The sequence below is a fragment of the Strix aluco genome, chromosome 4, assembly GCF_031877795.1.
Source record: "Strix aluco isolate bStrAlu1 chromosome 4, bStrAlu1.hap1, whole genome shotgun sequence".
NCBI classification, from domain to species: Eukaryota; Metazoa; Chordata; class Aves; order Strigiformes; family Strigidae; genus Strix; species Strix aluco.
The window spans coordinates 31,215,969-31,240,875 of NC_133934.1; the positions used below are offsets into that span (position 1 = coordinate 31,215,969).

The 24,907-nt window shown below is 43.7% G+C and overlaps 1 protein-coding gene across 2 annotated transcripts in view; it reads right to left on the reverse strand.

Moving 5' to 3' along the window:
- The window catches only part of KDR (kinase insert domain receptor), a 31,474-nt gene extending 6,988 nt beyond the window's left edge, over positions 1-24,486 (reverse strand). For both annotated transcript variants that reach the window (XM_074822565.1, XM_074822566.1), the window contains exons 1-26: positions 24,285-24,486; positions 22,928-23,018; positions 22,217-22,413; positions 20,929-21,053; positions 20,435-20,603; positions 19,074-19,213; positions 18,710-18,878; positions 17,273-17,384; positions 17,016-17,179; positions 16,029-16,185; positions 14,807-14,927; positions 14,093-14,201; positions 13,039-13,383; positions 11,973-12,119; positions 11,688-11,819; positions 9,928-10,034; positions 9,389-9,524; positions 9,013-9,117; positions 7,665-7,778; positions 6,389-6,477; positions 4,505-4,661; positions 3,469-3,569; positions 2,026-2,148; positions 1,788-1,899; positions 1,309-1,408; positions 1,087-1,192 (exon numbers count right to left, since the gene is read on the reverse strand). In XM_074822565.1, the coding sequence (XP_074678666.1) occupies positions 1,087-1,192; positions 1,309-1,408; positions 1,788-1,899; positions 2,026-2,148; positions 3,469-3,569; positions 4,505-4,661; positions 6,389-6,477; positions 7,665-7,778; positions 9,013-9,117; positions 9,389-9,524; positions 9,928-10,034; positions 11,688-11,819; positions 11,973-12,119; positions 13,039-13,383; positions 14,093-14,201; positions 14,807-14,927; positions 16,029-16,185; positions 17,016-17,179; positions 17,273-17,384; positions 18,710-18,878; positions 19,074-19,213; positions 20,435-20,603; positions 20,929-21,053; positions 22,217-22,413; positions 22,928-23,018; positions 24,285-24,336 (3,480 nt within the window). In that variant the 5' untranslated portion in view covers positions 24,337-24,486. The remainder of the gene's footprint in view (positions 1-1,086; positions 1,193-1,308; positions 1,409-1,787; positions 1,900-2,025; positions 2,149-3,468; positions 3,570-4,504; positions 4,662-6,388; positions 6,478-7,664; positions 7,779-9,012; positions 9,118-9,388; positions 9,525-9,927; positions 10,035-11,687; positions 11,820-11,972; positions 12,120-13,038; positions 13,384-14,092; positions 14,202-14,806; positions 14,928-16,028; positions 16,186-17,015; positions 17,180-17,272; positions 17,385-18,709; positions 18,879-19,073; positions 19,214-20,434; positions 20,604-20,928; positions 21,054-22,216; positions 22,414-22,927; positions 23,019-24,284) is intronic.
- Between the last annotated feature and the right edge of the window lie 421 nt (positions 24,487-24,907).

Sequence of the window (24,907 nt, forward strand, 5' to 3'; positions counted from 1 at the left end):
ATGACAAGAGGGTCTAAATCATTAGCAATCCAACCATATAAGGTTATGGGCAAATATACACAAAGTGTGTTCTGAACATACAAGGTAACACTTTTTGACTGTGAGGGTGACCAAGCACTGGCACAGGTTGCCCAGGGAGGTTGTGGAGTCTCCATCCTTGGAGATACTCAAAAGCTGTCTGGATATGGTTGTGGGCAACCAGCTCTAGGTGGCCCTGCTTGAGCAAGGGGCGTTGGACTAGATGACCTCCAGAAGACCTTTCCAACCTCAGCCAGTCTGTGATTCTGTGATACATAAGATTCAAGCTGCTCTTTAGGAAAGTGAAGAAACGCTATCATTTCTGAGTTTTGCTATGCACAGAAGACACAATAGTTTGGAAGGGCAGGTAATTCCCATCATTACCAACAGGTCAGAAAGGGAGAGCACGTGGCCAAATCCAGCCTCCTTCATCCAGTGTGCTCACATCTATTGCTCTGGCCTTGTCCACTTCTGTAATACATGAAGGTGGAGCCACAAGATGGAGTACCTGGGAGGGTGGCCCATGTACCCCACCTGGACGAAGTGGGCTCTCTTACCACAATGCCTGCACACAGGACAAGTCGTAATAGACTTATCTGCAAGGAGCTGCTGACAGGCAGCAAAAGGCCTGTATCCTCATTTTCCAGAAGAGTCATTAAAAGCATTGCAGCCCACATCCTCACATGTGCTAAGCTATCCATCTTTGGCATAGTAAGATCAACAGGAGCTACCTGCTGAAATGTCTCTGCACTATGCAGAGAAATCATCATCAGAGCAGGGAATTCAGCCTGTGCCAACAACTCCCCAGCAAGACAGCTAAGTAGCCACAGCAGTGGTGTCATGGCAGGGCAAGGTGGCTTTTTGTTACCACAACAGAACTCTGCAACCTTCCCCCCACAAGTCATTCTTCTCTGCAAGTTGCCCCAACTGCCGGTCAGTAACGGGAGTGGTGGGAAAAGCCCAGGTTTCCTCGACGACTCCAGTGGACAGTATGGATTTCATGGTGGCTGGCAGGACAGGAGGGGTTCAGTTGGTAGTTTTAGCAACCAGAGAATACATTTAATGTACCTGACGGACGTTGGCTTGTAGTAGATTCCCCAGGTGCTCCACCAGCTCTGAAAAAGTTGGTCTCTGCTTAGGATCTCCATGCCAGCAATCCAGCATTGTTTGGTACCTAGAAAAACAAAGCCCATTAAAGTATCAGCACAAAGAAAACAGCACCTATTGCTTGCTCTAGCATCTGCTGTTGTTGTGGGGTATACATGGGCATCTGGAAGAACAGTTTCTCACATTTCTGGTGTTGTATAGTCTGGTGCTCTCATTCTTGTTCCTTCTTTCAGTCTTCTGCAAAATTCCTCATCAATTTTCACTCCAGGGTATGGCGATGCGCCTAAAATGAGAGCAACGGTAATTTCAATGCATTAGATTCTTAAATTCTGGGATTCATTTTCAAACAAATAATTTGCTATGGCCTGAGTTAATAAGGTAATTCAGTATATTTGAATGTGCAAACAATTTATATTTATGATGGAAATAGCAACTGATTGAGTAAATGAGGCATATCATCACAAAGAAATTGTATGAAGAAGCATTTCCTATGTTTGCATTTTTAAGGAAATTTGAGTATTTTATTTTGATGGAGGAAAAAAACAGGAAATTTTCAAGAAGTAAAAAAAAATGCTAAAGAGGATCCAAGAATCCTTTAAGTGTTTTCTTCAGACTCTGTTGTTTAAAATTTAAGATGGCTCAGTAAAATTAAAGTGACTCACCTAGTGAAAATATTTCCCATAGCAGAACTCCAAAGGACCATACATCACTCTGAATGGTATACACTCTATCAAAAATGGTTTCTGGTGCCATCCATTTTAGGGGTAGTCTGGCCTGAAAGCATTTCCATAAACAGAAAGGTTTAGCAAAACACTGCATTTCCACAAACATATTTAAAGTGAAAAAAAGGAGTCCTGACTTCATATTAATTCTCTCTGGAATGGAGAATCTGAAACTTACATCTCCTTTCCTGACGTAATCTGGGTCTTTGTAGATGTCTCGAGCCAAGCCAAAATCACAGATTTTGACCACGTTATTGTCTGACAAGAGGATATTACGAGCAGCCAGGTCCCTGTGGATGCACTGCAAAGAGAAGTAAACAACTTCATATGCTGCCTGTCGTCACAGTTCTGTCCACAGGGCTGATCTCTTTCACATATGTGCTCTCTTACCCTCAAAGGCCAGATAACTCTTAAAACCTTTTAAGAAAAAGAAACCTCAGCATCAACAGTTACTGATTTTAAGTGCTTTTTTGATGGTCACAACTGATTTGGCTCAGGGAGACTTGTGTTCCCAAGTCCAAACATACATCTGTTTATCCACTATGCAGAGAGGGTCTTTGAAGTTAGCTAATTAATTATCCTAAGAAGCTGACACAAAACAGGTTCAGATCTGATTACCTTTAGATTTACTTAGGTTCACTCAAATTTGTGTACTGTGTACTCCACTCTGTCTCTGAAAAACATACCACACTAAAACGCCGATTTGATTCCAACACAAACTAATCTTGACTACAGAGAGAAAAGTCCCTATCTTTACCTATGCAGAACAACATTTTAGTCAACAACCCCAAGACTTCAAACCTCAAGCCTCAATAGCTTGAAGTAAAAAAGCCAGGCTCTGAAGGTGGCTTCTAGTATGGACTAGAACTGCAGATCCTGGAAAGACATTGCATATACACACCAACCAGGATGTATGAAATGTAGACAAATACATGTTTTTAGAAAAGACTCTGAAGTCTGCTCTTGAACACCTAGCCTGCACTCTAGACCAGTGTTGTATTCCCCAGTTTTATTTCCTTTTCCCGTTTCTAAGTACTTTTTGTTTCTACACAATTACAGGCAAGTCCTCGCTCTTGCTGGAATTTACATCCTTTGAAACATGTACTATATGTATTTAGAATCAAATCACGGAAAAGCACTTCTAGAAAGCCAAAATGCAGGTGAAGTGCTATTGACTGCCAGGGTGTCTTTGGCAACAGACTCTTCAAGGAGTCATCCATGAAGTTTCATAGGTGAGCATCGTCTCTCCTCACACTGCCCTTCCAATCCCACTGCAGGCAACCTCCTCAGAGCAAACTCCTTTACTCTAGTTTAGCTCTGGTTACCAGGGATTTGACCCTGATTCCTTTAATCGTCCTCATAAGTCAGCTTCCCTCCTCCAACTATTTAATCATTTTTCTATGAATCAGTGACCCATAAACCTTATACAGATCACTAACATTTGTGCATGGGCTGTTTCACTCTGTAGTAGCAATGATTCAGGTATGTCTTAGGGCAAAAAGAAAATGTTGCGGATGACTGCTAGTCCAAAGATGAACATGCTGTTTCCTTCTATAGACCTACAGCGCTATTTCCTACAGGCAAATAAATAACATGCCATTCTTCCTGAGAAGTTCCTTACTTTGCGTGAAGCCAAGAACTCCATTCCCCTCGCCACCTGGAAGCTGTAACAGATGAGGTCCTCCATGGTCAAAGGGTTCTTGCAAAGGTCTTCAGGACCAGCTGCAAAGAATCAGACGACAGTCAAACATGCCCTTTGTCACTGATTTCACCCTTAACTACTTCTTAGGTAAAAGTCCATCTTAACCTTACGCCACATTGAACTGGAAGAGCAAACAGAGCCCTTTTTTGGTTGTATAATTATCACTAACAACCCATTTTACACCAAACTAGTCCCGTGTAAAATAAATTTTGAGATGATGGGTTATACCCCAGGCCTCCTTGCTTATTTCCAGAGTTCCCACCAGTGGAAAGATTTGCAAAACAATCACAAAAGAAAAACAACCAAAACTCAGCTCATAAGTTCCTAGCAAAGGAAAGGCTTGCTGTGGTTTCAGCAGATGAATTTGGAAACCAATGAGAGGGAGGCGCCACCTAGCCCTTATGGGGGAAGAATATGCCATGAGGAGAAAGACTTGAATTTGGCAAAAAGCCCTGCTAATTTAGGGTAGAAGAAGCCTAACCTCATCCTCTAGTGACCTGGAGGAATAATGTACTCCCACATCCAACAAAGATACCTAGGCATTTAGTTCCCGGTGAAATAAACAACTCAATGACTTTGCTCAGCTCTTGATTTTAAGAAGAAATCTCACAAGAACTACAACACTGATGGCAAAAACCCTCATCTCAAGGCCTGAGTTAGGTCCACATACTTCTTACAACATCCCAGCTCAGAGGGTCAGTGTTTACACCAGAGAGTTCTGAAAAGGACCAAAATTGTGTGGAAATGCATAAAGTGCATGCCTGACATTACCTGGGATTGGGATGAGGGGTTTGGGATGCTGAACTGGATAATCCATAGCTTGAGAATTTTGGTCATCCAGGAAATACCCCGCACACAGCTTTGAGGGATCTTTGGAAATCACACAGTCCCCAATGTCCCTCATCAGCCCCCAGCAATGACAGCTGTTCCAACATCAGAAAAAGACATATCCTACCATCCTCCTCTTCCACGTCACTCAGGGACCGCTCCTCCACAAAGCCAGAGCTTGCTGAGCTCTGGCTGCTTGTGATGCTGTCCAACCGTCGCTTCAGGTCTGCAGAGACATCACCAACATAGTTCTCCTTCCCCTGCCGAAACCTGGCATTTTTATTCTAGAAATGTGAAGGAAGGGTGAGAGAAATCAGAAGCAGAAAGCATGCCAGAAGCTTCCTCGGAGAGGCAATGACACTCCCTACAGTCTGTGCCATGGGCACCACTGAAGGCAGAAAGGGCAGCCCAGTGCTGGCATGACTGGCTGCTCTGCTCCAAGCCAGCTCTGGTTGGGGCACCAGGCTGGTGCGGTTGCAGCACCAGAAAACCCCAACCCATGGCTGCACGGGCTTATCAGCTAGAGCACCCTCTGACGCTCCACAGCATGGCTTTAGTCTTCTCCCACATCCTCCCAGACACCTCCCAGCAACATCTCCACATGCTGGGGAATAAATGCACATTGAGGAGCTGGCTTTCTCAGCCCCCTGGTGCCTACCACTTCTAAAGCACAGGTGGATGCTACCAAACCACCTCTCATACAGTCGAGCCTCTCCGTACTGCTGTGGCTTTACCTCCCACTGCTGCAAAGGCCCTTTTACTAAACCTTTACCTTGGCCAAAACCCTAGCAGCCCTCAAAATCTGACTTGTTTCCTTCTTCCCCTAAGCACTGAATGCCTCTAAGGAGGATACCAGCCCCACAGGCTTTCTCCACCACACTTCCATTTTCTCCTGCTTTGGTTTGGTGACTTCTCTCCCCTGATAGGGCTGTTTTTTTCCATTGCATATTCCCATTCCCAACGCTTGTATAAGCAAGGGTCAGCACCCTTGTGAAACCCTGCCTCTTCCTTCAAGGCCTCTCAGATATTTGTTTATCCTTTTTACCTCACAAGAGGATGCAGTGAGTTGCCTTTGCCAATATAAAATAGTAAACAATGACTCCAAGGATAAAGAAAAATGACCCCTTGGAGAACCGACAAGCAGTTTGAAGAAGCTCTGATCTAAACACGGCAGCTGCAGGAAGACTCAGGTCTACCAGCATGGCAGAGCACAGCCCAGGGGCCTCCTGCTTGGCTGTGGGTGAAAAAGGGTAGGGTCCTGAGCATGATGCTCAGTGCTGGGTACATGCAGCCATGCTCTTCCTCCAGCAACCTGACCCTCGGAGGGGATGGATCCTCCCAACCCTCTCCAGAAATCAGACCCCCTCTCAGAGGCATCCAGAAATAACTTTGAAAATGCCAGCCTCCATCCTCCCCCTCTTTTCAAACTGGGGTGCAAAGAGGGGGTGCTGTGATGGAGTTCCCCTTAGAAAAGGACTTGGAAGGTGAAAAGCTGAACGTAAACTCATGAGATACATCAATAATACAAAATGATTAATAGCAAAAAAAAAAATGTATAACCTGGTTCAGCAATGAGCCAAGGGGATAGTGGAAAGGATAATCACGTGATAGAAGACACCTACGGATATCTGATGGATATATACACTAAGCAGGGAGTGAAATTATTTAAGGTGATCTGGAGCTTAACTAAGAAAGGAAAAAATTCAGGCTGATAATCAGAAAAAACTTCCTGACAGACACGGCCAAGTGTAGAATAATCTGCCAAAGGAAATAGTGGAAGCCCAGTTCCTTTGCACATTTTAAGCTAACAATAACAAAACAGCTACATTGCAGGGGCCAGGGGAAAGACTAGATGACCTCTGATGTCTTTGCCATCTCTTGTTCCCATGAGAAGTACTAGATATTCAGCATCCCCAAGGATTGCCACTTCAGTCTGCACTAGAAACAGAAACATTATGTGTGGAAAAACCCCACCAAATCAAACATTATACCGATAACCTTGACTCCTTACCTTGTACGGGACAAATTCACTCCTCTTGCTCCGTAGGTAAGCTGACAGATTTCCAAACTTGCAATATTCCACAATCACCATGAGTGGGCCTATACAACACGTAAAGCAATTCCTTATAAAGACCATTTATATCCCACCTTATCTCACAGCATAATTTTTGGCTAGAAATATGTACATTTCAAAAAGCATCCTACTACCCAGAGGTTTTTAAAAATACTAGTAATTAAAAAAAATCTAATCAAAGTAGGGATATGATTCCTTTTCTGCTGTATAAAGAAGGAAAAGAAAGAACATACTTTTGAAAATCACGAGCCTAATTTCATATGTGAAAATGTATAGTGGTGTGCTTATACTTAAAAGTGCCAATCTCTGCTAATTGACATTGTAAGGATGCGACAAACATATCTGAATGATCTTCAGTGCAATTAACCACTCATCTACAATAAAGTACACATGCGATTATCCATGCATTTTTGTGCAGGCATTTTAAGTCCAAAAAATTAAGACAGGAATCTTGGTTTCAGACATAGATGCCTTAATGTACAGTCCAAATGTGGTATTTCATGCTCAGATTGCTCCATATAGGCATATGCTACAATAATAAATTTCCATCCTAGGTTCCAGATACTAGCCATCTATATTTTATTGCGGAATAAACAAGGGAAGAAATATTTATGGATTATGTTTCCCTCAACTACTGCACTTCTGTCATGGAACTTTACAAATTAAATTCTGATCCCATAGTAAGCCAACAAGTCAGCTTCCCTGAAAAATTATTACTAAGATACTTTACACTGAATTTCTTCCAAATTAGAGTGCAGTGCTGGATTTGTCAAACAAAACATCTGTCCCCAATTATAAAGTAAAATAGGTTCATCCACCCAGAATTTTACTCCAAATTGCAATCTCCCCTCCTACACACACATAGAGGCACCCATAGCCCGTCCAAAGCCAGGGAGGAAAGTCACAACACTGTAGCCAGTGATGAGAACAAGATCAACTTGTTATGTGTGGGGTGCCCACTAGAAAAGTGGATCTGAAACACAGAAAAGCAAAGTGATAGAACAACTAAAGGATGGAGCTGGATGTAGAACTCAGGGCTTCTCAGCCCTTATTCCACCTCTGGTTCTGCTCACTCTTATCAGATTTTTTTTTTTTTTTTTTAAATAGACTATTTCTTCCAACCCTTAATTTTGAAACTCAATTTTCTATGCAGGAGAAATGGCAGAAATGGGGTTTTCATTAGCACCTTCCCACCCACTGAGAAGTTACTCACCTCCTGGCTTTGTGCAGGCTCCAAGCAAATTGACAACATTGAGGTGATGGCCAATATGAATGAGAATCTTCAGCTCTGACATAAGTGCTCTGTGCTCACTATGGGTTGCACCCTCTGCAGAGGTAAAACAACACAGATCAGGAGCATCACAGACAGAAAGGTTTTCCCCTCCTCTGCATTCTCCTCTGTTATGTTTCCAGCACATCTAGTGAGAAGTCTTGTTGGTTGGTAGCCTGGGTCACATACGCTGCAGGACACTGATGAAAGCTAGGCACATGCATGACAGGGTTGGTTTTCCTCTGCTTTTAAACATTTTCCAGTTTGCCAAGGGCAGTACATCAGAATAGGGACATAAACAATCCAGATTAGCAAACATCTTTTTTCCTACAGACCTTTTGAGCAGTTTGCACTCTGCCATTGACCCTCCCAGCCAAGAAGGGCTAGAAATATTGTCCCATAGCCATCGCTGGGGTCCACGCTAAGGGTTCAATGGGTCCACAGACTAGAGGGAGATAGGGCCAGGACCAAACATGCCTGACTCTGCAGCCTCACCAAAAGTCTGGAGACATGGCTGGTGTCCTCATCCCACAGGGATAGAAGAGAAAGAGGAAAGAGCTGAAGCAGTGGGGAGAGAGGGGCAGAGAAGGCAGCTCTCTGAAGGTTGCCTGAGCACTGCAAAGCTGGAGGGACAGGGCTTTCCAATTTTTATTGTCATTACTGCATGCTCATCCCATTGCAACGAGCCTGCAACAGGTCTTGCCTGCGCTTGCAACTGCTCACACTCTACTGTCAAAAATCCCCCAGCTTTCCCACCCTTCCTCCAGTACAACACAGGGCTGGGATACCACCCCTGGCTGCTGGCAGCCCCATTTTGCGGCCCCAGCGACATCCTCCTCAGGAACAATGTGTCTGGGAACCACAGCTTTCAACTCTTATGTGGCAAATATGAGGGACTATAATATAATTAAAATGAGGAGAAAGCTGTTCAAAACTACAACTCATTTTGGAGCACGCCTAAGCCATTGTCTGAGACTTGCAGAAAGCTCCCTGCCAGGCTACAAAAGGCAAAAATGGACACGTGCAAATTGCTTGCAGGAGCAAGTTTATATTCTGAACCTGAGTAGATCTGTAAAGCAATGGCTAAGAAACCACAGTCGTATTGCTCCAGCTATCGATGAGGGAAAGGCATATACTTTCCCTAATCATTGCTTCATGACACCAACTGTTAAGCTAAACTTGTATACACCGTTGGTACAAAAATTTTGATTTTTTTCTATCTACTGGTTATAGCATTGGCAATTATCTCTATATTCTGCATTGAAGGTGAATTTTTAGTCATCATTTTTACCTTTAAGCATTTTGACAGCCACTGTTTTGCAGGTAGCAGTTTTGTCAATCCCAAATGCATCTGCTTCTATGACCTGGCCAAAAGCTCCACGCCCAAGAGGTTTACCTTGAAGTGAGAATATGAACATACTCCAATTTATATGCTTGACACAGTGGGCAAAAGATGCAGAAAAACCAGCAACTCTAAACTGAGTTTATGTATCAGAAAATAACAGAAGGCTGATAATGGGAAGAGGATGCATTATATCCTACGGGATCACAGAGCCCACCTGGTGGTCCTGCACCAGGGCAGCCCCATGGCAAGCCAGGACCTGAAACACCCCCCAGCACGGGGCTGGCTGCAGTATCACTAAACAGCTTGTGTAATGAAGGCACACCTAGCTTTAGCCGGTCTCTGGGAAACTCCCACTTGCTGGCATCATATGGGAGTCGTTCGCAGTGCTCGTCTATAGGGACTTCATCAGGATCCATGATGATTGACAAGTAGCCAGTCTTCATGTCCCCTCCGTTGGCCTGGAAAATGGTATTAGTTGAAGTTGCACAGATTTTTTTGCTGGCAATGTGCAGGCAAAGTGCCATTTTCTCACTTTGTAGTGTTTCACCAGTTCCCAGAAATGCCAGGCTACCATTTCCCTACACCATGTCACAGTGAGTGTGATCACTGTTAATTACTTGCACTTTTTTTTTTTTACTAAATAAAACCAGCTGAAACATTTTTTCTCTTGCAAGGGCCTGTTCAATTAAAAACAAATTTCTGTGCCCCTGGTTCCAGGCAAGAATGTTACGGCATGGAGAGAAAAAATGTGTCTGTTGATTTAAGAACAATGGAAAGAAACAACAGAAAAGGCCTCAAGTCAGCTCTCATTTGTCATGCAAGACCAGTGCTAATAGGACAGTATGAGAAGTTTTTCATTACCCGCTTAACGGTCCGGAGGATGATTACAAGAAGCAACCAGAAGAACATGGCAATCACTGCAGTGCCAACGAGGATAATGAGCTCCAGATTTGTTTTCTCTTCAGCGCCTGGGAAGAAATAAATGAATATCTGAGTGATAGTTGGAAGAGTATTGGTTTTGTTCATTCATTAATGTAGAGAACGGAGGTCCTTGTTCTGAAGGTTCATTTTAAAAGTGCAACATGGAGCAAGGAAACGAAAGCAAAACAAAACAAAAATTTTGGGTTTTTATGTTGGAATATTACGCTTGGTTTTTGCTGTTTTACACATCACCCAATTTCTTAGCATCAGCTTTGTTCCAAGGACAGTATCTGGACCTTTGGCACATATAAAACCAGTAAAATCTCACATTTTAAAAAGAAATCTTTATTTTAGAATACTCAAAATGAATGACTTCCCAGAAACCGAAAAAACCCCATCATATAGTAAATAAAGTGCTGTGAGAATGACCCAGAGAAGAATCTCTCTCTTGTCTCTTTACATGCTTCAGCAGGGACATGAAAAAACACAGTTCTACAAGAACACATGAAAATAAGGACTTATTTACAACATCCCTTTTCCAGTAGAATAGTCTACAGCAGATACCACTCGGACATCTATTAATGTGCAGGAGCAGCTCTCCAGCTCCCGTTCACCACATCATGCACCTGTATTTCATCCTTTGCACCATACAGATTTTCCTACACAGAAGCACACTTCATTGCATGACCCCAATGAGCTGTGCTATAAATTTTTTGGAGTGAAACAGTGTGTCTTACATAGACTTTCATCTTTTACAGACATGCCCCAGCCATATTTACCACATCAGCTAAAATCTACATTGATGTCAGTGGCAGATAATTTCTACCCCATGTAAACATATTGCTCAACATCTTAATATCCTAATGAGACCTATAAGAATAACAGGATACTGCTTTAATTACCTTAACAGAACAGATCGGACAATCACTTTGACTTGTAAGACAGAGGTTTGTGAAGGATTCAGTGACTAAATTTTGCAAATGTACTAATATCAAGGGCAAGGAGCTTTTAGTTCGAGGTTTCTCATTGCAACTCTTGGTGGAAAGTTCATCATGGTTCCAGCTACTCAGTCTGCAGACTAACCTCTTGTTAGAATTTATCATTGCGAATTTCATTTCGGTGTGCCACAATAGGACTGGAACAAATGAGAGACGGGTCTCAAACACTACTTTCAGAGCTTGGTGGACTAAGACTGGAGGCCCCTAACCCAAAATTGCTACCTGATCCTATCATTGAAATGGGACAGCAAGCACAACAGACTGCACAAAGTCTTCCCTCTGTTTTTCTTAGATGCTATGACAGCAATTACATAGTTTAAAAAGTTACAACTGTTAAAAAACATAGTATGACAATTATGTTACCAAGACAATAGAGATGTCCCAGGATATCTGCAGGTTTAGGCAGGCTCTGTTGTATAGGTTTGCATGTAATATAGACTGGCAGAGTTTTCTCTGCAACCACAAGTAAGACAGATAGATCCAGCTTTTGTTGAAAAGCACTAAACAACACTGCAGAGGAGAAAGCATCAGACTCAACAGCTGGCATTATAATGGTTATGACAGCACCGAATTTGAGCTTGACAGGAATGGTTAGGACTTTTCATAAATCTCATGGTGTATTTTCAGATCACCAATCAGGACAGCCAGTAGATTTTCCTTTTAGTGATGTCATGGATAATCTGGAGAGAAGCTAACACTAACCTTCCACTGAAAAAAAAGCCACTGCTTTTCTGCATCCGAGGACATTGCAGGCAAGGCAGGTGTATAGCCCTCCATCTTCTTTCCTCACTCGACGTATGGTTAGTGTTTTGTTTCCATCTTTCAAAACAATACCTGGAAAAAATTATGATACTTAGTTCTGCTATTTTTATTCCAATTTGTGTTACAAATTCAAAATTAAACTTTTCATGGTGAAAATCAGCAATGAGTCCTGTGAAAGAACGCCCTTAAGTGATAGAACATTCATAGCAAAGGAGTGATCCTCACCTGAATCTTCAACAAGGGTTTCATTATTTTTAAACCACATAATGTTTGGAGGAGGAATGCCATTTGCTGTGCATGACACTTCTATGGTTTCACCAATGTTTGTTGTTTGATTTTCCAGATTTCCTATGAGTGTGGGTGCCATGGGCTCTGTTGGTTTGAAAATACGGCAGAATTACTGACCATTAAAGAAAACATCTATTTTTGCAGTAATAGCACTTGATTACACTCTACATGCTTGCCCGGTAACAAAGTCTCAAATCCTTTTATAACAGCAACAGCCACAGCGTTCATGTTAAGATCATAGCTAAAATTCCACATGATATGAAAGAATTATAATAGCCAAGAAAATTTTAACAGTATTGATGTAACCTGCTTTAGGGGGTTTCATTTCTAACTGCTCAGGATGCTGAGGGAAGAGAGAATAGGTGAGAAATTGCTTCCCTCACATTTCTATTTCCATTACAAGAAGTCTGATACTGCTGGTCCATCAAACATCCATTCAGGATATGAACAAGCATAGGTATTTTCCTGAATCTGCCCAATCAGTCTAGACATCTAGGTCCCAAAGCACAGTCATCACTACTTGTGTGAAAAGCTGACTGATTATCAGCTTGCATTGCTTGCACCTGAATACCAGCATCACTTCATCACAGTTTTAAATTACAGACACTACTTCAAACTCAAGTCAGTGACCCAAAGCAGTAGCATTAATACTATGAATACACACATGTATATACAGCTAGAGGAAAACACATGTCTGAAAAATAAAATCGAGAAGTTATTGAGCTAAACACATACCATTATTTGTGCAAAAGCTAAACTCATCTTCTTGCACAGCACAGTGGCTCATTCAGTGTTTCCTCACTGGTACTAATGAAATAGTAAGTCCCTGCTGCCTGGACAACCCCCAGACCTGCATGTTATAACTAATGGTCTAAATCTATTTAACAAACCAAGTGCACCATTAACTCAACACATGCGAGGTCTGAAGATACCAAAAACTGACACTATTGCAGTTATTTTCATACACCACCACCCATTTTGGTTCACAGTAAGAGATCTGTACCTTGAACAGTGAGGTGCTTCACCAGGCAATGCTGCGTTTTAGCTTTTTTGTCCTGAGCAATGCAAACGTAGTCCCCTCCATCCTGGAGGGAGATGTTATGGAGGATGAGCTCTAAGGTGACATTTTCACCATTGGTATTTGAAACCGTCGCATTCAGCTTCTGGAGAGCATTGAGATTCTTGCAAACGGGCATGGGCAGCCCTCCAAAGGGAGTCTGCGAAGTGTGAGCACTGAGTTTGTACCACGATAGCTTCTCAAAGGTGAATTTGTCTGCCGTGCATTGCAAGGACATGTTATCTTTCTCTGTGAGTTGATTCCGAGGCTGGAGATTAATTTCAAGACCCCCTGCAAGTTAAAAAAGTAAAACTCCTATTAGGTTGCACATTTTGTTGCCAACATTAACTTGAAAAAGCTATGTTTTACAAATATAGCCTTATCCTCATCTTATCCAGTTGTAAATAAGGAAACAAAACACTGAAAAAAATCTATCAATCATCTAAAGAGTACAATCTCATTAAAAGCAATACATTTAAAATGGATCAAAGGAAGGCCTGTATAACGAATACAGTTCCTCTTCCTGTAGAAACTTACAGCAACCTAAGATGATTCTTAACATTATCTTATAGTTCATTTTTAGATTTGGATTAAAATAATATTTCAGCATGTGAATACAGGGACTGATTTTCAAGAAGACAGCAGCTCTTTGCCACTGGTTTCAAAATGTTAGCCTTAGCTTTTACAGTACACCTTTACTCATTTTGTAACACTACCATAATTTCTCTGTAGCTCTTTTAAGTGACTGCAAAAGCCGAATAGTAATCACTCCCCGAACAACAGTGCCCATTTTGCATCATTTTCACAGGACCACCACTACCCTGATGCCAGCAGAATTAATCACTTGGCTAAAGTGAGGTGGTGACTGTAAAGGCTGCCTTAGGTAAATCTAAAATCCTAAAGGACAGGAATCAGACAATGGTGTTGAAAAGCCTATCATTAGCAAAACAGATGAAATAACATTAATTTAACATGGTTGTCGTCAACAGGGTATACTTACTGGTCACATGAAAGGAGATAACTCTCTCACTTGACCCAGCTCTGTTCGTAGCCATACATCTATACAAAGCAGATACATTTGCTGCTTGAATCACGAGGGTGCTCACAGTCTGCAAAAGAACAACCAAGCAACTTCATACCACGTCAGTGCTAAAGTACGTACGTGAACCTGACCACCCCAACAGCTCAGCAAAGTGCTCTGCAGGTATCTGCACAATCAAAAATCCCTCCAAAGCACAAATCCATGGCACAGCGGGAGCACAGTCCCCTCCTGACATTTACATTTTTGTCCTTAAGTGTGTAACAATCAGGGAAAAGAAAACAAGAAAAAGCAGCCTGCCAGAAAGCAGACTTTGGTATACGTGTTAATACATGCTGCACCCACAACTTCTTCTGCTCTTCAGTCTCTTCAGCTTCTCCCTATTACTGTTAATTGGCAAGATTAACTCCCTTAACTCCAGACCGCTAAAAGGTAAGCACTGATATCTAAGTTATGTTCCTCAGTGGAGACTCACTCTGGTCAGTGTCTGAAAGACTTGAAAGTGTGTATCTCTGCCTATTGGCTTCAGTAGGAGCTTGCACGACTAGCTGAGAGTAGATCCTCAAGTTTAACGATAGGTGAAAAGAGTCTCATCTCTAGTGATACATTTCCAGATACGTGGACTGCTGAACAGGGCTAATCATCCCCAACCAAGAGCAAAGAAAATCTGCTCACCTTTGTTTTCCCAGCAATAGTAACGACTCGGTGCTTAATTTCAACCTGATTCCCACCCTTTCTCTCCGAGATCACTTTCCATTTCCTGCATGCATACGGATTGGCTCCTGAGCGAACTTTCCTGAGATATAAGTAAGAACATATGCATTACATAAGACAAATTTTTGCCCTTCAGGAGAGCAGATTTGTGTTCTCTTTATAGTATGCAGATACTTATCTATATATCAGATGCATCACCAGCTACAGCTTGCATCTAGGAGGGAAGAGTATGCTTCTGGAAACACTTCTATTAAACTGAACCCTATAACCTTTTGAGACCTTTGTGCTCTGTAAAATAAGGAACCCCCAAGCCTAAAGGTGAATCTCCTAATTAATCTGCCTGTGTCAGCTCAATCAGGATGCTTGGAGGGAAACAGCTATTCTGGGAACAAACCTCCATTCATAAATGGATGATTCAAGTTAATTTAGTTCAAAGGAAGACAGAGAGACATAGAAATCACTGAAGTCCCTACAAGAATTTCTTGAGGACAGTAGCCATTGTGTAGGAAGCAACCAGGCACCAAAGGAAGAAACTAGTGGAAATAATTTTAAAAACAACAACAGGAAAGAAGAATGCTTTTTTTTTCCCCTGGCTTTTTTTTTTTTTTTTTTTTAAAGGAAATCTGGGCTTATGGCAGGCACAGATAAGGGAAGCTGCGTGAATCTCAGTCAGGCACTCTCTCTATCATGCCCCAACATCAATCAGTGCACTTCCTCCAAGATACACTTTCACACAGATAAAGAGCACCGTCACATTCAGCACTTGAGTGTAAGAAAAAAACCACAAGGATCCGTAATTAGCATAAACAGCAAATTTCCTCTGTTTGGGATGGAGTTTTGGGCCTGCAGCCCACAGGGAGAACTGAGGGTAGGGCACGTAGATAGCTGCATTTGAAATCCCGTGCAAGCTAAGATGCCCTCCAAGAAAGCACGACGGCAACACACAGGCACTGCCAGCTCCTCGCTGTGGGTGGCCCTTGCCTCTGCTGACAATGATGACCTTGGCAGAGCCTGCCTGCAACAATCTGCCTATTAAGTACAACAGTCTTTTCTTCATTGGCCGTTGGGTTTGCACTCGGTAATGAGCCTGGGCAAGGGATGTACCCAAAAAAACCCCAACCCAATACAAACATCCCTCAAGAGCTACATAAGCTGCAGAAGATGGCAAGGGCTTAGCACTCACTGGGGGTTGAAAGTGCACTCCTCTTCCAGCTGCCAGTGCCACAGGACAGTGGCGGGCGGTGGGACAGCATAGACGGTGCAGGTGAGTGCCTGTGTCGAGCCGTACTTGTAGGAGTCAACAGGGGCCAGCAGCGCATTCTCGCCGATCTGAGGGGGGACTGGAGGAGAGAGCGGCAGGTTACCCCTCGCACTAACAGCTCCCCAATGTCACCGCGTGCACACATTAGACCCACAGTGACTGATTCACACCATGCTCCACGTCTGAGTGCAATGCAGAGCATCTCCAAGGACATGTTGGGAAGAGGTGAACCTGCCCAACACCTTGAGGATCAGGCCCTTAAGGCAATGTTTAGGATCTCCTGTAAAATCTCCCTTCATTACCCACCGGTTTAAAATGCAGCCCTCGGACTACCACCACCACACCCAACCATTAAATGCATATTATTCCCCACCCCTGGTCCCACAGCATGTAGCCTCGCTGCCCTTTCCAAGACCTGCTGTCTTCAAAGCATGTGGGCTAGGCTGTTTCCTGGGGGACAGAGAGGAGGAGGAAAAGGAGGAGGAGGAGGAGAAGGGTTGCACAGGGCAGGGAAGAAGAGGAGGGACAGCCTGCATGGGGCAGGAAGGATGGGTGAGGCGGGACAGGGCCAGGATGGAGCAGGGTGGAGGGGTCTCCGGCAGCACAGCCAGCAAGGAGGGCAGGAAAAGAGCAGGACACAGAGGCAAAGAAATAATATACAGAAAACAAAAATCCACACACAAAGTATCATCCCCACATCACCAGCAGCCTGTAGCCTCTGGACCAGCACGTCCTGGAGCCAGAACAGATGGGCCACCTCTGCCCTCCCAGGGCTGAGGTTCAAGTACTCTCCTCCCAGACACCACACCCACTTAAATCTTCATAGCTCTGGGATGAATTTAATCCTAAGAATGGTAATACACTACATCCACATGTGAAAGAAAGGTACTCCTTTGGTACACCACTTACCATTCACAAGCAGGGTAAACATGTGTCTCTTCTGTACCTTGTTAGTAGGGTTTGTAAGGACAACAGTATAATTCCCAGCGTCCTTTTCAGTTGCTTCAGAGATCACTAATGTGTAACCAAGTTTAACTGTATGATTTGCATTGATAGCTTTTCCATTTTTATACCTGAAGAAAATATAGAGTGCTTTGAATACTTTAGAGATTTACCTTGACTAAGAATAGGTCAGTCTTTCAAACACATTATGTCCTGATTCTTACCATTTCACCTCTGGTGGAGGATATCCTTTAAACTTGATGGGAATTTTGACTGTATCACCTAGCCTTGTCTCAACTACATTCTCCATTCTCTCCAGATGAATAAAAGGACTTTCTGAAAAAAAAAAAAAAAATTTAAACTAAATGGTCTTTCCACTTAACAGCAGATGACAAATAGGGGTCAGTGACAGAACACCACTGGTAAAGCACAGTTGGCTCCAAACTGGTCTCTGGATAGATGGACCCACCATAAAAACCCAATCCTTTCCTTAGCACAGAGGAATGGACCAGCTCCCCCACCGAGAAGCTCTGGAAAGCTGAGACAAGACTCAGATCTCAGGAGGGTGTGTCAACTGTCAGACCTAGTGTCATAAAACTGACTCAATCTCCTCATTCCAGGAAATAATATTATTCAAAACTACAATGTTATAAAGTTAGATACTTTCAGCCTTTTCTCAAGTATGTATTTGAACCATTTCAGTCACAGAATACTTTGAAATAATTTACATTACTTGTTATAAGTTATAAACTTGCATTCAGACTAAGACAGTGATTAGCCTTTTGACTAAGGTTTTGGATGGTATGGACTTAATACCTGGTACACTCACTATAGCACATGATCTTGTTTTGGCTCCTGAAGAGAAGTAGAAAGAACCCAGGAGAAAATGAGGTCTATCTGGAATCACTGTGCCACATAATAAGTTTGAATGTTAAAAAAAATAAACCAAAATCCATTAATATTCTGGCCCCCGAAATCAGACCTCAGGAAAACCAGTCACTTTCAAAATATAAACCCCTTTGTCTGTCTGAGTGATTAAAAATGGGCCATTCTCATGCTGACAATTTTTTTCTAGAAGTAAGCCAGTGGAGCCACTGGGGCTGTGCCCAAGAGGGGCTTGAGAAAAGGCTATAGGATGTGGCCTCGTACTTATCTATGCACTTAGACAAAGTTGTTTCCTTTGCATCATTTCCTTACAACCAAAACTCCATTTGATTCATCTATTCATAATGTAAAAGCTGAAAGTTTTATTTTCCTAGCTTCATTCATGCCAACTCAGACTCTTGTCCCACAGAGCCAGCAGAATCTAGCCTAAGTTCACCTGGAGTGAGAACAGGAAAACCCTTATATAGTCATCTACACAAATTCAGCTTTACAGGACCTCAAGAAGGTCAATACAGAAGAGGACCAAAGGCTTACGTCACTTTATTTTACTGCCCATTTTCCTATGGGATTCTACAGCTGTCAGTAATATATAGCATCCTTTAAAATCTTATCATTTGCTAAGTTTGTGGTATAAAAGTAATCCTATAGTGGGTGCAAAAGAAACACTGTAGCTGCAGTTTGGTTCATTTCTGTCATTTGATTCATCACCTTCTGCATCCCAGTAATCAATCCCAAATCTGAAGTAGTCAACAAAACTGAAGTGGAAGATGCCATACCATGGATAATGAAGTAACTGCTGTTTTTCATGTTCATACGACCACTGGATGCTGCGCAAGTATATCGACCTTTGTCAGCTAAGGACACACTGTCGATAGTAAGAGTGCTTACAAACTTCTTTACTTCTCCTGTAGTGGTTTTTAAATCCCTTATGGTGGCACGTTTTTCCTGTAATAGATAGAAGACAGAGGTGTTTGGGAATGTTATTGTTATTCCTCCCGTCACTCTTTGCACACCTGTATATACTGGCAATTTCTTTGTGTATTATCATCTGCTTTGTCAATATTATAAAGGGGAGAGTGACATTATATCTAAATCAAATGTCGTTGTGATGTTGGCACCTTTAAGTTATTATGGATTTACCTTGATGGAAGGGTAGTCCCATTTAAAATCAATTCCTACATTCAGCTCTGTCCTTACGGTGCAATTGAGAACAAGTTTTTCTCCCACTGCCAGCTCTACTTGGTAGTGTGGGTTCATTGTCAGGTCATAAATTCGGTATCCTAGAGGAAGAAAAAGGCACACAAAAAACGTGGGGGTAAGAAGAAGTTTCTTTACAGCACTCCACCAAATTTTCCAGCAAATTCACTGAAACTCCCATCGAAACCTCAGCTACCATGAGGCCCCTCGATGCCCCTCGATGATGATGGGCATACAAAGGAGCCTGAAGGGAAAGGATATGCCTGCCCTGAGCATTTCCCATCTGAGAGCTGCATCAGACAGTGGCACAGCAGGATGTATGCACTTGATCAGAGCCCCTGCGTTGGTGGGAGCAGGCAGGAGATGGTGACCCACACAGTTCCTCTGCCTTAGACACCTTCTTACCCTTGTGAGACCTGAAACTAAAGGGGGTATATCCCCCACCTCAGCAGTAAGCGGAAACTTTGTTAAGAATAACTGTCTGGCATTGGCAAAATTGTCCAAAGTTTACTTTGTGCAATAAAATATTTAAAATATTCCAAAACAGAATATTCTGAATGAAGAAATTCTGAATTTGATCCAAATCAGAGAAAGGACTCATGAATTTGATGAAGCAAAAGCCTGCTGCAGAGAGTAAAGGGTGGAGGGCTGCTATGCCTTCCTGACAAGCAAGGTGGGACCACCTTGGTGCTATCTGGCCACTTGAAATGGCCACTGTGTCCTCAGCCAAAAGAGAAATAGCTGCAGTTTTAACTCAGGCTTGAGCCTCCACAGAATCATCATGTTATTTCTGAGTTTTGATGAACAACTGACAAAATATACCAGGAGAGCATTAAAACCCTATGAGAGTCAGGATCTAGGTCTGAAGAAAACAAGACAACCTAGCTCCTAGTGTGACCTTCAGATCTCTCATTCCCTTGGTACCCCCTCAGAGCAATTCATTTCCATCTGCTGCTGATGGATGCCTGCCTCTAGTTCCTTTCAACTATGATTTAGATCCTGGATAAGTGAATAAAGTACAGAATAGAGTGATTTCAGGAAAAAGGCTTGCATTGTCAGGAAAAAAAGAAATCCCTGGCATCTATGTAAAACACTAAAAATAGAAGCACTTATCCCAATGATGAACCAGAAAGAACACAATACATTGCATTTAAAAGAAGAGTAATATATATATCATAACATACATTTTGCATTAGCTGCATTGTCAGTATAGAGTAACTGAGAGTCCAACCAAATGTAATTGGTTCAGTATGTTGTAGTGAGCAAAGTCACTGGATATAGAGGAAAGACAAACTTTGGCTTACCTACAACTGCAACTATGTATATCACAGACTGGTAGCTTTCATCATCTATTTTAGCTTCACAGAAGACCATGCCCGCATAGTTGATTAAATGACTGGGTATAGTGAAGCCTTTTTTATTATTCCATGAAATTGATTTACCATCAGGAACAAATATCTTTTCTGGATATTTCTGTTTGAAATATTGATAAAATACATAGTCAGATTTCAAAAATCAAACAACCCTGAATTTTCAAGTCCAACATTTTCCATAACCACAGGGTCCCAGTTTTAAAATCCTAGCTCAGGCAATCTCCCTTTTATAGGCAATCACTCCGCACTTTGAGAGCACAGGATCATGGATGAGTACATTTACAGCACGCACCTTGTAATCGCAGGCTTTAAAATTCCCAAGGATGGAAAGAAGTCTTTAAGAAATGTATTTATACTTCAAGAAATGTATTTCTGTCACAGTGATTTCAAGTAACTCTTAAAATAATAACAGGCTTTTTCCTTACCGCATGTAGAGATACATTGAGATTTGATACAGTTCCAAGGCACGGCACTACCACAGTTTTATTCTTAGTAATGTATACAATGCCAAGCTGATCACTAACTGAAGTCACAAATGGAGATCTGTAATCTAGAAGAATATTCAATTGGTAAACAGATACTATTCGTCATGTGATTATGGAGAAAACTTTTACAATTTTGTTCTTTCCCTGTCTATTTCTTCTCAAATCAGTTTTATTCTTTTCTATGTGGTAAAACACTTAAACAATGAGACTAAATAGGGGGTGCATATTTTGACAGATCCCTCCCCAGCTTTACAATATCATTATTCTCAAAACAGTTACAGTAGAAGTATGCACTCTGGAGAATAGCTTCCTGCCACTGTAGTCTTTGTGCTGACAAAAATCTGATTCACCCTAGTGTGACTTTCCTTGCATAAGTATTACAGGAAATATCAGTTAAAAGTAGTGACATGCTACACTGGCTCTGCCAATGGCAGCATCCTTTTCGAAGTCAGACCAAAAAAAAAGTAAGTTCATGATCTTATAAAACAAGCTAACCCATGTACATAATAACATCTCACTTTCCAAAATGGCAACTATAAGTTACCAATAGAAAGGAAACAGGATGCATAAGAAAATGAGTATGAAGCCATCAGTGCAGAAAGGCAGATGCCTCAAAGAATGAGCTTACTGAAACTGAGCATATAACTGGAGGCTTTGCAGTGTCCGCAATGCTCAGCTGCATTGCTACCAACACAGCTGACAGCCTGAGTTTGAAAACTTAGCTCTTACAGCCTAAACAGATTTTACCATCACAGTCAGAAAATGTATGGAAGTTTATGCTTTGGGGTCAGGATTTTTCTGAATGGTATCAGGTAGTACAAATTGTAAAAGGGATCAGATCTGTTGTTTTTAATAAATACACAATCTCTGTAATCCTCCCTTGTATGAAACTCCTGCCGAGGTCAATAATAGCTCTGCATTCATGAGGACAGGCTCAGAGCACAGTGGAGATATGTATGCTAAGTTCTGGGTGGAGGAGCATAGCAGATCAAGTACTGCGTATGGCAGGTCAGTTCAAAACTACAGGTACAAAGGCTTTTCTGTTGATGGCTACTAGCACACTGGCATGTAATTACTCAACATGAAAACAGGAAAAATAACAGTTTCACGAGATCAAAAATTCTAGGATTAGTAAATTTTAATGTCAAAACTGTTTTGAGATACTTGATATCCCTTTTTTCTCTTAAGGCTAGGGGAAGAGCCACCTAAGAGCTGTGTAAGCACTTACCTTGAACGTAGACATAAATGGTCGTAGCTGCCTGTTTGTCCCTGTAAAGGCACCTGTAGTCGCCTGTGTCATTGCCAATGACTTTGAGGAGAGTAAGTGTCTTGCAGTAGGGGCCATCGCTGCAGTCTGTCACAGAGATACGCTTCTCAACACTGCTCTGGTTGCTTGGCCAGGACCACTCCAGTGGTCTCTGACCACTGGGAAAGCAAATGTTAGAGGAACGTGAGCACGTGATGAGCATCAGTACCAATGTCAAGGTGGTGAACCCCAGCCCTGCTAGTCTCTACAGCTATGGAGAGGAATGGGCTTCATCCTGTCACATGGAGCATCAAGACATGTAGGATAAATTCACGCAAATCAACCTATTGTTGATACCTATGAGGAAGCTACTTGACATTTATGTTCTGCTGAATCTAAGTGACACCGCATCCAAAAAAGGAGCATCAAGAGCACAGCTCACCAGTGGGCTCCACAAGGACCAGGCTGACGCTTCCTCCTCCCAGCCGCCCTGTGCTCCCCAGCTTTCCCTTGCTGCAACCCTCTAGGACCATTTCTAAAGTTTGTCAGGGAAAAGTAAGGTGAGGGGCACAAAGGGAGTGGAGAGACACAGGAGCGATGACAGGAGAGAGACCAAATCACCTGCAGTTTTGTACAAAAATTCACTACATGAATTGCCACCATCAAAATCATGCTGGACAGATTTGCCCTTACCTGCAAGTAATATTTAGAGTGTCATTTGCAGTTATTGTGAGGACATCTTTTTGGATACTAAGGGTTGGCTGGTCCAGAGAAATAAATAAACCTGTGAAAACATGTATAAAAACCCTCAAATCAACCCAATAAACAGAGTAAATGCTACTCAGTCAGAAAAGCATTATATACAGGAATATGCAGCATGTTTTAAGCGGACACTTTCACATCACCTACTTAGCAGTGAAGGATAAATAATGACTTTTCACACATCCCAGAAAGTTCAAAAACTCTGTCATAACAGGAAGTAAAGGCAGATGGTCAGGAGCTAGCTGCAGAGCACTACAATTCAGGCAGCCAGGGTGGAGTTCCTGTTTTCTTGCATTGCCAACTTCAAGGTCTAACAAGAGGATGTGGGACATTGAAACGAAGTGAACCTTCATCTGATGATCTCACTCCCTGGGGAAAGGGATTACCAACTTTTCTTATAATAAATTGAATATACTTATATTCTTTGGGACTGCTGACCAATGAATTATGTGAAAAAACTGTTTCACAGTTTGTCATAAATTCCAGATCCCATGAACTTATTTTTTCCCATGACTTTCTAAGGTTCTCTCTTTCTTCCTAAGGAGTTAGGCAAAAATCTATTACTACCAGACTTTATTTGTGCAAGGGCTTGCATTGCGCCCACTCCGAGCCACCTGCACTTGAGAGGGCTGTGATCGGGGTGCCAGTGCATGCTCTGAGGCAATGACCCAGGTTGCACAACGTTTGGAGTACCACAGGGAGAGATTTTCAGTCCGCCCTGGCTGCTCCCATCACCGTCAGGAATCCCGCCTCACCGGAGCGAGCCAGCAGCCCCAGCCGGGACAGCTCGGCCAGCTACGACGGGCAACAAGAAAGTGCCGCCAGACCGGGACCTTCCCTATTTTCCTAGTATTTCCCCGCGCTTTAATCACTGCCATCCCGAGCAGGTTCTTCACTGATGACTGGTTTCCCGCGTTTGGCTCCAGGGACATTTTGCTCTCGGAAACGACGGCTGATGCTGGACCCAAGCGAGGAGGACGCTATGCCACGGCACGCAGCCCCCTCCGACGGGCCAGCACCGGCCGGCCAGACAGTGGGGGGCAGGGGGACGGGAGAGGAGAGGCCAGGGAGGACAGCCAGCCGGCAGCGCTGGGCGTCCCGTCCCACCCCGGGGCTCGCAACCTCTCACCCGCTCTGCCAGCCCTGACACCCCCAAGGGAAACCTGCGCCGCTCCTGGGCCCCGATCACCCCCGCGCCCCCTCTCCCCGGGGTCCCGTGGGGCTGCGGGACCCCGGCGGCTTCCCGACAAGCCGGACCCGCGGCACCCGGGGCTCCCCGAGGGCTTACCGGGAGCCAGGCACAGCAGGACCGCCAGCAGCCGCGCCGCGCCGAGCTCCATCCCACCGCCGCGGGCGCTAAGCGGCGCGAAGCCGTCGGGCCGGCCGTCGAGCCGAGCCGAGCCGAGCCGAGCCGAGCCGAGCCGAGCCGAGCCGAGCCGAGCCGAGCCCAGCCGAGCCCAGCCGAGCCCAGCCGAGCCGAGCCGAGCCGCGTCGCGTCGCGCCGAGCCGAGCCGAGCCGCGCCGCACCGCACGGCGGGGATGCGGGACCCCGGCGAGCAGCACCGCCCCTCTTGTGCCCGGGGGCGGGGCCTGTCGCCGCGGCCCCGCCCACGCCGCCGTGGCCCCGCCCCAGGGCCCCGCGGCCCAGTCCGGCGGGGATGCTCTGTTTTGGAGGGGGGCCCCGGGAGCTCTCCCCGCTGCTCGGCGGCAGGAGGGCCTCAGGCAGAGCGGCCGTCAGCACTGAAATTCAGCGTCGTCTGGCGCTTACACTGCGTGTGTTTGGGCTTTCTTGAAATCCCCTCAACAGAAATGACCGCCAAAGACCAACCCGATGGGGCACATGCAGTGAGACGCAGCCGTCTTTCTGCTGGCAGCGACTTCACCCAACCGGGTTTGAAGTCTCTGGCGGTA